The 15,346-nt window shown below is 43.4% G+C and overlaps 3 protein-coding genes across 9 annotated transcripts; 2 read left to right on the plus strand and 1 right to left on the minus strand.

Moving 5' to 3' along the window:
- The first annotated feature begins 73 nt into the window (after positions 1 to 73).
- On the plus strand, positions 74 to 5,072 carry LOC111953483 (quinone oxidoreductase-like protein 1). 4 transcript variants are annotated; one of them, XM_024135746.2, is made up of 14 exons: positions 74 to 251; positions 336 to 394; positions 521 to 598; positions 912 to 984; positions 1,100 to 1,144; positions 1,348 to 1,416; positions 1,572 to 1,705; positions 1,875 to 1,986; positions 2,332 to 2,352; positions 2,474 to 2,572; positions 2,824 to 2,936; positions 3,324 to 3,429; positions 3,616 to 3,661; positions 4,259 to 5,072. In XM_024135746.2, the coding sequence occupies exons 1-14, from the start codon at positions 164 to 166 to the stop codon at positions 4,356 to 4,358; spliced, it is 1,143 nt and encodes a 380-aa protein (XP_023991514.1). In that variant the 5' UTR covers positions 74 to 163; the 3' UTR covers positions 4,359 to 5,072. The 4 variants fall into 4 exon arrangements, with proteins under 4 accessions (XP_023991514.1, XP_023991515.1, XP_023828550.2 ...); XM_024135747.2 differs by lacking the exon at positions 2,332 to 2,352; XM_023972782.3 differs by having other exon boundaries at positions 242 to 394.
- A 1,014-nt stretch (positions 5,073 to 6,086) lies between these two features.
- setd4 (SET domain containing 4) lies at positions 6,087 to 12,192 on the minus strand. 4 transcript variants are annotated; one of them, XM_024135750.2, is made up of 11 exons: positions 12,103 to 12,192; positions 11,383 to 11,467; positions 11,196 to 11,268; positions 11,044 to 11,081; positions 10,876 to 10,964; positions 10,085 to 10,514; positions 8,917 to 9,091; positions 8,557 to 8,641; positions 8,373 to 8,453; positions 7,002 to 7,125; positions 6,087 to 6,673 (listed from the first exon to the last, which is right to left on the minus strand). In XM_024135750.2, the coding sequence occupies exons 2-11, from the start codon at positions 11,440 to 11,442 to the stop codon at positions 6,524 to 6,526; spliced, it is 1,305 nt and encodes a 434-aa protein (XP_023991518.1). In that variant the 5' UTR covers positions 11,443 to 11,467; positions 12,103 to 12,192; the 3' UTR covers positions 6,087 to 6,523. The 4 variants fall into 4 exon arrangements, with proteins under 4 accessions (XP_023991518.1, XP_023991517.1, XP_023991516.1 ...); XM_024135749.2 differs by having other exon boundaries at positions 11,196 to 11,291; XM_024135748.2 differs by lacking the exon at positions 12,103 to 12,192 and having other exon boundaries at positions 11,196 to 11,291; positions 11,383 to 11,661.
- cbr1 (carbonyl reductase 1) lies at positions 12,151 to 14,651 on the plus strand. Its single transcript, XM_024135752.2, has 4 exons — positions 12,151 to 12,257; positions 12,638 to 12,919; positions 13,492 to 13,599; positions 13,912 to 14,651. Exons 2-4 carry the CDS (start codon positions 12,640 to 12,642, stop codon positions 14,346 to 14,348), a joined length of 825 nt encoding a protein of 274 aa, XP_023991520.1. The 5' UTR covers positions 12,151 to 12,257; positions 12,638 to 12,639; the 3' UTR covers positions 14,349 to 14,651.
- The last annotated feature ends 695 nt before the right edge of the window (positions 14,652 to 15,346 follow it).

Raw genomic sequence — 15,346 nt, forward strand, 5'->3', positions numbered from 1 at the left:
CAATGGCCAGCTTAAGTCAACCTCGCGGTATCAACATTTTTGGGCGTACAGAGGAACTAAAGGAAAACATACAAATATTTGTTGATGCATGTAGTTAGCTAACTTTCTGCCCATTTTCTTTTAACCCGAAGACCGTTAACTAATATCATATGTCCAAAATGACATGTATTTGTTTTGTAAGATATCTGCATACTCATTGACATGGTTTAACAAGAATTTTGGCAGTACAAGTTTCTACTTTCAATGCACAGGTAAACAAACAGCATTGCTAGCTAACGTTAGTTGCTCTTATTGCGCGTGAATTTCACCTGCTGACAGTTTTTCCACCATGAAAGGGCTTTACTGTAAACTGGGTGAAACCGCTGCAGAGGCGAAATTTGTCATCCAGGAAACGGTGAGTGCCCAGCATAATAATGTAGCTGTCACTTTAGTCTAGCATGCCAACAATTTTATCAGGAAGGCTCATAACGCTAGTTTTCTGTCTGACAAACTCACTGATTGTCTTTTCAACATGTCGCAGAATGTACCCAGTGCCCTCGGTAGCAACCAGGTCAAAGTGCAAGTGAAGGCATGTGCCCTTAGTCCACTGGATATAAAAGTAAGTGTAAATGTGTGTTCTACTCATTGTATTGTCAATGTTGACTATATAGACCTAGCAATAGCCCTACTGTCTCAGTCATAATGGACAAGACTTACTGTTGTCACTTTCAATATGCTGCTGAAAATAAGTATCAGCCCCTGTATTTTGTTTTATTTATATATATATATATATATATTTTTTTTTAGACCAAAGTATGTGTGTTGCTTTTGGTCAGTGTTGCTGTAGGATAGGCCTGCCTTACATGACCACACAGCATGTATGGCTGTATGGGCTACTTGTCACATTTCCTTACCCTCTCTCCTCTGGTTAGCTCCACGAGGATCTAAAGTTCCAAAGGGACCTGGTGCCAGTAGGGAGGGAGATTGTTGGGATCGTCCTCCAAGGTAAACAGAATATTCACTAATTGATCTTGTTTATCACTTTGATGTTAATTACACAATGAACTATACTTTTGGAGCAAAGCTTTAATCTTTTGCAATGTTTTTGTTCTGTTTTCAGTTGGGCCTAAGGTGACCTTTTTCCAACCTGATGATGAAGTTGTAGGTAAATGTTACAGGTGGGATCTGAACCTGCTACATAAGGATAAATCATAGAGCTTCAAAACATCCCCTTATTTTGATCATTTTGACATTGTCAACGGTAATGTTCCCGATAACCTATTGAAAGACCCTTCCCTTTTTATAATTTTTGGATATGACCATTGTGTATTTATCTAGACTTTGCTTTTCCCTTCTTCCACATGACAGGAATTCTGCCCTTGGATACAGCAATGTCTGGTTTGTGCTATGCTGTTGTCATCAACGAGCATCATCTTGGTATGTTGCACACATCCAAAAGTTACGCAAGAGTACATCTATAGCATCTATTAGTATTTGTTGGTACAAATTAACAAAGTAATAAAGGGATTTGTTGGTACAAATTAAGTAATTGTTTCTTCTGCAATAATGAGTGACTTGTGTTCGCTCACCAGTGCAGAAGCCAGAGAAGTTGAGCTGGGTGGAGGCGGCAGGGGCCATTCGGGATGGACTGCGCGCCTATACAGCCCTCCATACCCTAGCCCATATGGCATCCGGGCACACTCTGCTGGTGCTGGACGGAGCCAGTGTAGGTATTTCCCCATAGTGGCCCCTCATCTGAGCATTCAATGGCACGGTATAAATCCATAGTTGGACATCACAAGAAGATGTCAGCAAAGAATCTTAAAGAGAAATGGTGTGCTACTATTAAGAGAACAAGACTACTAACTGCAATTTTGGCTGTTTATACCTTTCAGCCCTTGGGAGTTCTGTCCATCCAGCTGGCCCACTACCATGGAGTTAAAGTACTGGCATCAGCCCTGTCCTCCGAAGACCAGAAGTTCCTGGAGCAGCTTCGGCCCAGCGTCGGTGAGAACAGGGAGGGGGCCAACGTGTGTGTGTAACTAGAGTAGCGGTGTCACAGTAGAGAAGGTGTTGGAAGTTGATGATTGTAAATTAATGCAACCGGGTAATAACGGATGCGAAGAGACAGCGTTATTATCCGTTACCTAAACCACTCTCATCATGAAAAATACAGTAGTAAAGTTCTGACAGCAATGCACAGGGCCGGTTTCTCAGACACAGGTTAAGCTTAGTCCCGGACTGAAAAGCATGCTAGATGGAAATTCACTGGGAAACTGGCCCGTAGTATTTAATCCTAGTCTATGCTCTCTGTTTCCTTTGTCACTTTTCCACTCAAATCACGCATTCTAGGAGTGCGAGAGTCACTTGTAGGTAAGTCTTGTGTGTGTCCTCTTGGAGGGCAATGGAAATGGAGTACCAAAAATGCTTATTTATTGTTGGTACACTTTTTGGCGTGTAGCCTTCATAAGGGTTTTCCCTGTCCTGTGTCTAGCCAGGGTGATAGGTGTGTGGGATTCCAAGGTAGACCTGGTGGATTCTTGTTTGGAAGAGACGGGCGGTCTAGGGGTGGACATTGTCATGGACTCTGGAGGTAAGAAGCCAATGTAGGGCCAAAGGTGGTTGTTTGTTATCCATTATGCTAGCTAGCTTTGTGTAACATGAATCGTAGTGCTGTGAGTGTGTGCTTCTGTGATTTTGTATCTTAACACAAAACAGTAAAGGTTTGTAACAGGAATAGAAGGAAAATGGATTCACTGTTGTTTTTATACCATTGACACAGGCTTAAGAGGTGTCCTTCAAAGTTATTGTGGTGGTGGTGATGTGTGTGTGTGTTCCCTCCAGTGAGATTGCATGAGGAGGAGCCAGAGGCCAGGTGTCTTCTGCCCTACAAGCATGACATCATCACCCTGCTCGGGGTCGGAGGTCACTGGGTTACAACTGAGCAAAACCTGCAGGTAGATGGCAGTCAAGTATTCTATCCATCCATCCATTCGTGTTGGATTAGAGCAGCCATTTGGCAGTTCAATTCCACTAATCATCATATAAGATTTATTCATCACTACTTGTCACACTCATACATTGCGATGGGTGATTGAAATATTGTTTGTTTGTTACAGCTTATTAATGTGTGCTTTCTGAGAAGTTAATTATACTGCAAAAAACAGACTATGAACGCTGCCAATGTCATGTTGGGAGTAGTGAAGAGATCTGGGTTAGATGGTGTTTCCTGTAATAATGTGTTTATCTGTCTTCCCATTGACCTTCAAGTGGATTTGCTCAAGTTTGTACACAACGTCTTTGTTTGGGGTTTAATCTGAGCTCGTCTCTCTTCTGTTTCTCAGCTGGACCCTCCAGATAGCCGCAGCCTCTTCCTGAAGGCCGCCTCCCTGTCTTTCCTCAACGAAGAGGTGTGGGGGGCTTCCAGTGCCCGCCAGGGGAGGTACCTCCGTATCCTTTAGCTTACCCCAGCCCCTCTGGGTCAGCCTCTGGAGGGGGCAGGAATTTTAAAATCTCCTAACTATAATTCATTGAGATGAAACAAACATATTGAAATGAAAATCTGATATAAGGGGTTGAGCATGGATAATAGAATTGCTAATATGTTACATGTTAACCTTACATGCTCCATTTCAGACATCATGAAGGATATAGTGGAGAAGCTTTCCACTGGGACCTTAAGGTACAGAACTGCAATAATGAGTGTGTATGTGCAGTGCAAGTGTGAATAAGCTAGGGCCTCCCGAGTGGCGCAGCGGTCTAAGGCACTGCATCGCAGAGCTAAAGGTGTCACTACAGACCCGGGTTCGATCTCAGGCTGTGTTGCAGCCGGCCGCGACCGGGAGACCCATGAGGCGGCGCACAATTGGCCCAGTGTCGTCCGGGTTGGGGGAGGGTTTGGCTGGCCGGGATGTCCTTGTCCTGTTACGCTCTATCGACTCCTTGTGGCGGGCCGGGCGCATGCACGCTGACTTCAGTCGCCAGCTGTACAGTGTTTCCTCCAACACGTTGATGCGACTGGCTTCCAGGTTAAGCGAGCAGTGTGTCAAGAAGCAGTGCGGCTTGTCAGGGTCGTGTGTCAGAGGACACATGGCTCTCGACCTTCGACCGTACGGGAGTTGCAGTAATGGGACAAGACTGTACCTACCAATTGGATATCACGAGAGGGGTGAAAAGTAAAAATATATATGTTTGAATAAGCATGGTTATACTGTACATTTTTTCTTGGTTTGTGTTTATCCTGGTGGACAGTGCTCACTTTGCCCTCTGTCTTATGCAGGCCCCAGCTAGAGGACCCGGTGCCTTTGTATGATGCCACAGTTTCCATGGAGATGGTACAAAAGAAACAAGTCCGGAAGAGGTTGGTTATTCAACTATGAGGCGGACAGACACTCTGGTCCAGCATTCCCCTTGTCAAAGACAGGCTCCCAAATTCTGCCTCATATTTCCTATGTATTTGTGGCCAGCAGTGGTGAAAAAAGTACCCAATTGTCATACTTGAGTAATAGTATAGATAGCTTAATAGAAAGTGAAAGTCACCCAGTAAAATACTACTTGAGGAAGTCTAAAGGTATTTGGTTTTAAATGTACTTAATTATCAAAAGTAAATGTAATTGCTAAAATATACTTAAGTATCAAAAGTAAATTCCTTATATTAAGCAAAGCAGACGGCACCATTTTCTTGTTTTTAAAATGTAGATCGCCAGGGGCACACTCCAGCACTCAGACATTATTTTCAAAAGATGCATGTGCTTAGTGAATCCGCCAGACCATAGGGAGTAGGGATGACCACATGTTCTCTTGATAAGTGCGTGAATTTCACAATTTTCCTGTCCTGCTAAGCGTTCAAAATGTAACGAGTACTTTTGGTTGGCAGGGAAAATGTATGGAGTAAAAACAACTTAAGTAGTACTTTATACCACTGGTTGCCAGTCATTCCAGTACACTGTAAATATGTGCTAAGAGTCTGTTTCTGAGTTGATCAAAACATATCAAATGAGATGGCTATCTAATAATGTTTGCTCTGCTTAGTGTAATTACATTCAACACATTGATGCTTGTCTTTTTATTAAAAACCTTTGGTTAACCCTCAAGCATGAAGCATTGTCAATTTTTACAGCCTCCAACAGAGCAACACATCAGTGGTGTTTAGTATGACACACCGTAGCAAATCATTTGCAACAGAAATCAAAACATCAGTAGAACCTAGAAGTTTTATTCCGTTTGGTGCCTTACTGAACATGACCCAGCTTGAATTCTACATAAAGTGCAACTGCTTTTCATTTGTCATTTGTGACCAGAGAAATTCTTGCTAAATTATTTAATCTAAGGTGGGGAAACAACAATGTCCTGTTTCTGGAGTCTTTCTGGGATTGGAGAAGTACCATTGTCCACCTGTACCGCTCTCTGAGGGCATATCAGAAGTGTTGAGGGACGGGTCACTTCCAAATAGTTTGTCCTCCCAGTCAACGCTCTGTTGTCAAGTGACCCTCACTGTGTTTGGCCAGAGTTAACAGGGCTGCATTCAGTACATAACGTAATAGAACGTTCAATTGAACAGAAACCGTGCTGTACTGAATGACCAATTGGGGAAAAAAACATGCCATGGTTTGGTTGTGGGTTCAAAATGCACAGCTGTCCTTTACAAATACGTCACTCATTGCTTCAACCCACACCCTGGCAAACCCACCGACCGGAGCAAACGTATTTCAAAGTCTGTTCAAGAACATACAAGAAGTTTGGGGAAAATGTGTCATTCAGTACAAACCGTTCCGCAATGTAGAAAACGTTAACATATCCCTGATGTCTGAGGTCGTTGACCTATCAATAGACCGGTTTCCATTGACCCAGGTTTATTCAACAAAAGCAATGTAGCAAAAACAAAATCATTGCGGCGGGTAATGGAAACGGCAGATATAAGACATTTTCTAAAGATGGACCACAATTTTTATAATTGGAACGTAATACAAAATCAGGCAACGGTGTGCTTTAGGACCATGCCGATGCCTCTGAGCGGTCAGGTTGGCTGTTTATCCAACTGGATAAAAAAATTATGTCCCCAACACTTCTAAAACCAAAGTTGTGCCCCTGATTATTGCATTCTATCCATGCGGGCTACCTGAGACATTAAACAGATAGGTGGGAGGGCATACAGGTTGTGGTCAATTTATTAGTGCGCAGTTTGCCTAAATGGGTAATGGAAACACTTGAACCACTACGTTTTTATTCTACACTAGGTTTCTGCTATTATTTTTGTTGTAAATTGTTTTTTTTAGGCGGGATGTTATTACGTCCTGCGGTTTTTAATCGACAAAATAGTTCAATGGAAATGCACCCTAGCAGGCAATTGTCGCATCTATTTTCTATGCAAACGTTCAAAATGTTGACCAAAAAAATCAATCACTGGACAAGTTAATGGAAACATAGCTAGTGACCGTGCCCTTTTGCTGAGCCAATTCATTGCACTGATAATGAAACAGACATGGTTGTCTCCTCATAGAAGCATAGCCAGTGATAGATAAATAAAGTGACTGGTTCTGGAACGTCATACTAAGTTGTGCATGCCGTTCTGTCTGCTTGGCAACAATTGTTTCTGGTTAAGACCCAAAATTCCTTGCTCCTCTCGTCGTAGACATTCCACCACAGCTAGCTGCTCCTGGAGAGACGAGTCTGCACTCTCTGTTAGTTGGGATATCTGGAAAAACAGAGGATAAAGCCTCAACACAATTTCAAAACAAACTCATTGTCAGATCCTAGAATCAGCACATCAGCAAAATCCTAAATAAGCTTGCTCCACTCTATGTCTGTAGGTGCAAATATCTGTTAAAGTGGCCAATGGAGAATAACTGAAACCAATTCAACTTGAATGTTATGGATATAGCCATGGGTATCAAATGCAACTCACAACCACGGTACCTTTTTTTCTTAGCTTTTCTGCTACATGTTTTGTGAGTGTCTATGGGTTTGCTTTTGGCTTTTTTCTATTTTGGATTTAAATGTCAGGTCTCTTTTTCCTACGGTACCTTGTCCAGAGCTCTAGTGTTGTCAACCATCAGGTAGTGACAAAGCCTAAGGGCTGCATCGACACTCCACTCCTCTCTGTCCTGGCTCACCACCGCCCCCAAGAGGACACTCTTCCAAAAAGGGCTGAAAGACACATTCACACTTCAAAATCATTCCAAATTTAAGCAATCTTGATCTGTGATTGGTACACACATTTTGGGACTTTTATATTTAAATACACTACATGATCAAATTAGAGGATATGACCATTTCAGCCACACCCGTTGCTGACAAGTGTATACAATTTAGCACACAGCCATGCGATCACCATAGACAAACATTGGCAGTAGAATGGCCCATACTGAAGAGCTCAGTGACTTTCAACGTGGTACTGTCATAGGATGCCACCTTTCCAACAAGTCAGTTTATCAAATTTCTGCCCTGTTAGAGCTGCCCCGGTAACTAAGTGCTGTTATTGTGAAGCTCACTGCCATTGGATTCTGGACAGTGGAAACAAGTTGTCTGGAGTGATGAATCACACTTCACCATCTGGCAGTCCGGTAGACGCAAGGAGAACGCTACCTGCCTGAATGCATAGTGCCAACTGGGGCTGTTTTTCATGGTTCGGGCTAGGCCCCTTAGTTCCAGTAAAGGGAAATCTTAACTATGACCTTCTAGACGATTCTGTGCTTTCAACTTTGTGTCAACAGTTTTTGGAGAAGGCCCTTTTCTGTTTCAGCATGACAATGCCCCCGTGCACAAAGCGAGGTCCATACAGAAATGGTTTGTCGAGATCGGTGTGGAAGAACTTGACTGGCCTGCACAGAGCCCTGAACTCAACCCCATCGAACACCTTTGGGATGATTGAGAACGTTAACTGCGAGCCAGGCCTAATCGCCCAACATCAGTGCCCGACCTCACTAATGCTCGTGGCTGAATGGAAGCCAGTCCCCGCAGCAATGTTCCAACATCGAGTGGAAAGCCTTCCCAGACGAATAGAAGACCGACTCCATATTAATGCCCATGATTTTGGAATGAGATGTTCGACGAGCAGGTGTCCACATGCTGTGTATACCCATTGATTCTAGAATAATATCATTTATAAATGCCTCATGAGCTTAATTCAACGGTTGTAACCAATCAGAACTAAATATAAGATTGTTTTCTACACTGTTTCAAAACAATGTAATTGTAAAACACTATAGCCTCAAAACATGGTCAGTTCTTGGATCCTATTTGTTATATTTCTCCAGCCCCACCCCTTAGCTGTTTACCTAAGCAGTGGTTGGGGCGTGACCGCTTTGTTATTTTTGAACTGCAGATTGCCCCTCTAAGAATGTTATGCAGCTGCTGTTGATTGTGTTATAAAACGGAAAGATGATATTTCTTACTATTGTTCTGTCTTAAGTGACAGCAGCCTGAGGGCGGTCATCAGTCTCCAGGAGGGCCCATCCAAACTAAGGGTCAAGTTTCTGTTTTAGAGAGAGAGAGAGAGAGAGCAAGTGAACTCATGGTACTGTAAATACTGGCATCTGTACGAGACAGCAGTAAAGTTGTGATGCTGATAACACTTACGCTAAAAAGTCATTTTTCTTCAGGAAGAGTAGCTTCTGTGCCAGCTGATTTATGTCTGTTATACAGATGCACTGTTGAAGGATAACTGGAAAACACATTAATAACCAAAAAAAACAAGTCAATTGGCTCTATTGGTTGGAAATTGGGATAGGGACAGCGTAATAAATGCATACTAAATATTACAGCAAACATAAGGTCAAACTAACTTGAGGTGCGAGCTCTAACTTTTGCGTACATCATGCATTGATGTCAATGGCGTGCAGAACTCAAGTTAGGATTGAGACCATGAACATATAATCGTTGCTGAAAACAACTGGTCCGTGTACCGTTTTATCCCACTAATAAGCTAGCCTTCCTTACCTTGGTCCACATACACCACACTGTGAGGGTTTCCAGGAGCAACAAACCCATACTCTAACAGGAGACGTTGGTTGTCATGGGGACCGTAGCAGATAAAAGCCTGCTGGAACCTCTTGCAGCCTTGGACACTACGGATCTCATAGCACCTGTTCACATGGCTGAAGCTCGCCTTTACCTGAGGACATAGTACATTTTGATACTTCACTCTGATACCTTCAACTTGAACTGTCACCAGACAGAGATGTCAATATATATACACACATGTCTGAATATGCAGGCCATGGAAGAACTGGGACATTTTCAGCTTCCAGCAATTGTGTACAGATCCTTGCGACATCATAGGGTCGTGCATTATCATGCTGAAACACGAGGTGATGGCGGAGGATGAATGGCAAGACAATGGGCCTCAGGATCTTGTCCCGGTATCTCTGTGCATTCAAATTGCCATTAATAAAATGCAATTGTGTTTGTTGTCCCTAGCTTATGCTTGCCCATATCATAACACCACCGCCACCGAGGGGCACTCTGTTCACAATGTTGACATCAGCAAACCGCTCACCCACACCACGCCATACACGTGGTTTGAGATTGTGAGGCCGGTTGGACGTACTACCAAATTCTCTAAAACGACGTTAGAGGCTGCTAATGGTAGAGAAATGAACATTCAATTCTCTGACAACAGCTCTGGCAGACATTCCTGCAGTCAGCATGCCAATGGCACGCTCCCTCAACTTGAGACATCTTTGACATTGTGTTGTGTGACAAAACTTCACATTTTAGAGTGGCCTTTTATTGTCCCCAGCACAAGGTGAACCTGTGTAAGGATCATGCTGTTCAATCAGCTTCTTGATATAGCACACCTGTCAGGTGGATGGATTATCTTGGCAAAGGAGAAATGCTCACTAGCAGGGTATGTAAACACATTTGTGCACAAAATTTGAGACCAATAAACTTTGTGCATATGGAACATTTCTGGGATCTTTTATTTCAGCTCATGAAACCAACACTTTACATGTTGCGTTTATATTTTTGTTGGAATCTAAACTGAATATTGTTCCATTTCACTGCTGTTTCACTTCAGTGAATGGAGCAGAATTCAGTTTGGATTCCAGGTTAGTAATGACTAAGTTGTGTGTTCCTACATTGTAGGTGCACTCACTGCTCTCACCTGTATGGCTGGGCAGTGGTTGAGCAGGTCCAGGTAGGGGGCTAAGGCATACACATTTCTCTCCCTGGACATGTAGGGGCTGTGTTGGTGCTCCATGTACACAGTGCGCGTGTTCACACTGCACCATGCCCAGCGCAGTGCATCATACGTGAACACACTCTCTACGGGCTGACTGAAGAGAGGCTGGAGGGAGCTGAAGAAGTCCAACGAAGAGGAGTGCAGCTCCTGAACTATGGCTCTCTGCTCCAGGGCCTTCCCACTCAGACTCCCCGGCAGCAGGTTGATGACCTCATCTGAGAAGTAAGCAGGGCACGTGTATTTTTGGGGCAGAACGTCGATGTAGGGCTTCCATTCTGCACATTGGCCAAAATGTCTCTCAGAGATGAGGAAAGCACAGAGGGCTAAGAGAGGAGACACAGGCGGTTTCCATCTAGGAGAGGATTTAATGAAACATATCAACAAACTAGAAATATAAATATATATTTATTTTTTTACCAGAGTTTTGTATTTGAACCGGACTTGAACATCAAGTTGTTCTCAGCAGAGAACATTTTATATGGAAACCATTAACTCTAAACTCTGCAACGTGATGTAAAAGCTGTCGAGTTCCATTTAGTTCTGAAATGGAAGTTGTAGTTAATTATTCCTATAAACTACAACTTCCGTTTAAGAGCAGCTTTTATGTCAAGTTGCAGAGCATTGAGTAAACGGTTTCCACTGCAAAAATGTTTCTACTGTGTGCGACTAATGAATACACCCTTGGTGTGTGTGATGCTGTTTGTATGTGTTACCTTTCTATGTATTCACCAATGTAGCTCCTTAGAACAGTAGAGGTAGTTAAAAGGCATTTTTCAGGTAAGGAGATCACCAAATCATCAGCCTAAAGTCAATCAGAACAAGAGTTAAGGCGTGCTGGAACCAAATTTGTATTTTAAGTAAAAGACAGGTATTCTCATAACCTTGATAGGCTGTAAGGTCATCAGTCCACGTCCTGTGTCTGTAAAGAAAAAAAGACAAAGCTGCTGGTTAGAAATGTATGAAGAATAGAAGACAACTCTTTATCCAAATTTATAACGTTTTGGCATCCATCTTGGCTCTGAAGGAATTCTACCTGAGAAGTGTGCAGGTACTAGAAGCTTGGAACTGAAGCCTCTCTGTTGCAGCCATCTTCTTAGAGCCACAAACTGTGGTTCATGAGATAGTGTCACTGGAGAGGTAACAAATAGCACCACAAGGTAAGGCTAAGAAACATGAACCCAATTTGAGAATGATGAGGTTGTGACAGTCATGATTTGCACCTGACTGAACAGTTGTTTCTCTGCACTCCCGTTGCCTCTTCTTTCTCGCCCTTCTCCCATGTTGCTTCCTCGTCATGATGATGGGCTTTGATGGGAAATCAGATCCATAGACATTCGTATTAACTGGCAAACTCCCTGTTCTAATGTTGATAATAATCCCACTCATGCCTCCATAACTCACTGTCATGGTTATGTTGTTTAACTGTAAACATGTAGTTTTGATTTTCGTGGCTAGCTAATGCTGTTGCTAAACCCGTTTTGACATTAGTAATATGTAAAGTTAGTATATCATATGGCCAAGAAATAAACGACTGGCTAACTAACGTAACTACTTTTGGGTTTATCCAACTGTTTGACCAAGCAAGCAGCATGTGGTTGCGGTCATGGCTAGAGGGGATACCGTTTGTCAAATTTACGTCAAGGTGATTCTCCCCACCCCCCTTTTTTTGTGCATTTTAGCTAACCGTTTTCCTAACCTTAACCTAGTTGTCCTAACCTGCTACGTTAATTATCCTAACCTGCAGCGGTAAATTCTAACCTGCTACGAGAAATCAATTCTGATACAAACTGTATCCCATCTAGTCAAACCCAGTGGCGTCACAAGTATCTCTCAGTAGGCTATCTCTATCCGTCTATTGAAATATGTTAAAAGAAAATTATCATATCATAGACAGATTATAATTGTGTAAAAATTGATTTTGTAATTCAGCGCATGCTCACCCAGATCTACATTTTTGTTTGTTATTCCGGTTCTGCGCAGTAGGCTGCTATTGTTACGGAAGCCAGCTAGTAGCCTAAAGCGTGTCGACCTCAGTGGTTTGAAGCCAGTTCTGTGACAGTACTATACGACACGTCAAGAGTACCCCCACTGTAAAGTAAGTACATCAAAACTGCTGTACCATCGACTAACTTAACTGCTTCTGTTTTAGAGTAGTCACTTCAATTTAGCACACAACTAACTAACGTTAGCAAATTAGAACATATCGCTAGTTTGAGCAGCAAAGCGCTCTAGAGTTGTCAGTCATAAACCCTGTCAGAAAATGGTTCTCTGCCTTGAGTGTATTCATTAGTCGGATTCCGTTGCAAAATGTTTTGGCATGGAAACCGTGTAGCTACTCCAAACGAAAAACGTTTTGCAACGCAAACGAGAGTTTCTATTGGACAAATCCAGGTCCTCATAACGTTTTTCAACGGAATCTGGCTAATGAATACACCTCTGGTATAATCTAATTCTCTCGTAAACTTTGCATTTCAGGTATGCCAAAAGTTGCACTGGTGACTGGTTCCAATAAGGGGATTGGATTTGCAATTGTGCGGTCGCTTTGCAAGCAATTCAATGGGGATGTTTTCCTCAGTGGCCGGGATGCTGGCCGTGGAACAGCGGCTGTGGAGAGCCTGAATTCTGAAGGGCTGAAACCCCTCTTCCAACAGCTTGACGTCAACGACCCAGAAAGTGTGCACGCGGCCCGAGATTTCTTCAATGAGAAATATGGTGGCCTTGATGTGCTCATTAACAATGCTGGGATTGCCTTTAAAAGTACGGAAATAAGTTGATAGAATGTAATAGCATACCACCCTGCATACCACTGCTGGCTTGCTTCTGAAGCTAAGCAGGGTTGGTCCTGGGCAGTCCCTGGATGGGAGACTAGGTGCTGCTGGAAGTGGTGTTGGAGGGCCAGTAGGAGGCACTCTTTCCTCTGGTCTAAAACATATCCCAATGCCCCAGGGCAGTGATTGGGAACACTGCCCTGTGTAGGGTGTCGTCTTTCGGATGGGACGTTAAACGGGTGTCCTGACTCCCTGAGGTCATTAAAGATCCCATGGCACTTGTCGTAAGAGTAGGGGTGTTAACTCCGGTGTCCTGGCTAAATTCCCAATCTGGCACTCAAACCATCACGGTCACCTAATAATCCCCAGTTTACAATTGGCTCATTCATCCCCCTCCTCTCCCCTGTAACTATTCCCCAGGTCGTTGCTGTAAATGAGAACGTGTTCTCAGTCAACTTACCTGGTAAAATAACGGAAAAATAAAATAGCTACTATGATTGGCCATAATGATGCTATATGATGCCCCTTTGATCTGAGAGACGACTGATCTTTATTTTACAGATGCTGATACTACACCCTTTGGAACCCAAGCTGAGGTGACTCTCAAAACGAACTTCTTTGCCACAAGAGACATGTGCAATGAGTTTCTCCCCATCATCAAACCAGGAGGTAATACTGTTAGAACAAGCCAACTGACAGCTAGAACACTGATGCTTAGCAATAGATTGTAGAGCCTATCCCCTGGAACAGAGGGACCTTTTTTATGACCACACATCATTGTGTTTTATCACTTTCAGAACAATGATGTTCTGTGACCATACACATTCTAGGACCCTGTGTTTTTCCTGTGCCACAGAACCTCACAACCACATTACCCACCCTCTCATAGTCATGGGGTTATTTTGCTGTGTCAATTGACAGTAGATACCGTAACTGTTTATTTTACTAACAACACAGTTGTTTGTGTCTGTCTGTCCTCAGGGAGGGTGGTGAACGTGTCTAGTGTTATGAGCTCCATCGCCCTGAACCGCTGCAGCCCTGAACTCCAGGCCCGGTTCCGCAGCAATGACATCACAGAGGAGGAGCTGGTGGGGCTGATGGAGAGGTTTGTCCAGGAGGCCCAGGCAGGGGCGCACTCCCAGGGGGGTTGGCCCGACACAGCCTACGGGGTGTCCAAAACAGGCCTCACCGTGCTCTCCAGGATCCACGCCCGCAAGCTGAGGCATGAGAGACCAGCTGACCAGATCCTTCTGAATGCATGCTGCCCGGGCTGGGTGAGGACCGATATGGCTGGGCCCAACGCCACCAAGTCACCTGACGAGGGCGCCATCACCCCCGTTTACCTGGCCCTGCTTCCTGCGGGGGCTGGGGAGCCGCAGGGACAGTTTGTGATGGACAAGAAGGTCCAACCGTGGTGAGGATTAGGTTATCGAGTAATGTGTGTATTCTGGAGGGGTTTAGAGTCTGGCTCTGTGGGAATGGGGGTTAAATGCACTGTATACATTGGAAAGGACAACATCACAGGAAAATGCAGGAATGTTGATTTTTGGTACACAACAATGTGTACACCCAGGTGTGTTTTTTTGTTGTTTATCCAATCTCACTCTAATAGTGTTTTTCAGGTCAATGGAATTAACCATGTTTTTAGCACCTACGTATGATATTGTATTTATTCAACATTTTACTAACAGAACTTATTTTCACATTTCACACAATCAGATGGGGCTCTGTTTAGCAAAAAAGTAGTTTTGCCTGTTTTGCATGTTGTGTTGGCATTAATGTGTCACATATCAGTTTGCAAACAATGTAATTTCATAAAAATAATTTAGTTAATAAAGCTGCATACAAACTTGGTCTCTTTTTGTTTTTCTTTAGTAAGGCAGCTTACTAAAGAAAATGCAGATGCAGGTGTTTCAGCTTAGCTCATTGCTTTCTGTGGTGCTAGGGCAGCCAGCGGAAAATACGGAGCGTAGGGGTTGGTAATGTTCTCTAGTTGGACTGTGATTGGCTCAGTGTTCTGTCACTCATGGGGACCCTACGTCACCGCAAACTCTGCGGGTAGAACTCGAAAATTCAAGGCCTTTGGGTGGTGTCATAGTTACATTAGAAGTGCCCATCCAAGAAGGCTCAAGGTCGTTGGCCATGGATAAAATAAAATGTCAAATCACATATCTACAGTAGCTTTGATGTCAACATCATACTTCCTAAATCTTTGCAAGCTAGCGGTCATCATCATGAATCAAGTCGACAATCTACTGGCAAATCCTAGTCATATGAAGAGCAATTATAGATAAAATGTATCAGTGCTCATTGGACAAACATTACAGAAGTTGTAAATTGAAAATTCAACAATGAGTGGTTTGGAAGGAATCGGTGGCTAACTGCAAGCATTGCAAAGCAATCACTAGCCTGCCAT

This window comes from Salvelinus sp. IW2-2015, unplaced genomic scaffold, assembly GCF_002910315.2.
Source record: "Salvelinus sp. IW2-2015 unplaced genomic scaffold, ASM291031v2 Un_scaffold586, whole genome shotgun sequence".
NCBI classification, from domain to species: domain Eukaryota; kingdom Metazoa; phylum Chordata; class Actinopteri; order Salmoniformes; family Salmonidae; genus Salvelinus; species Salvelinus sp. IW2-2015.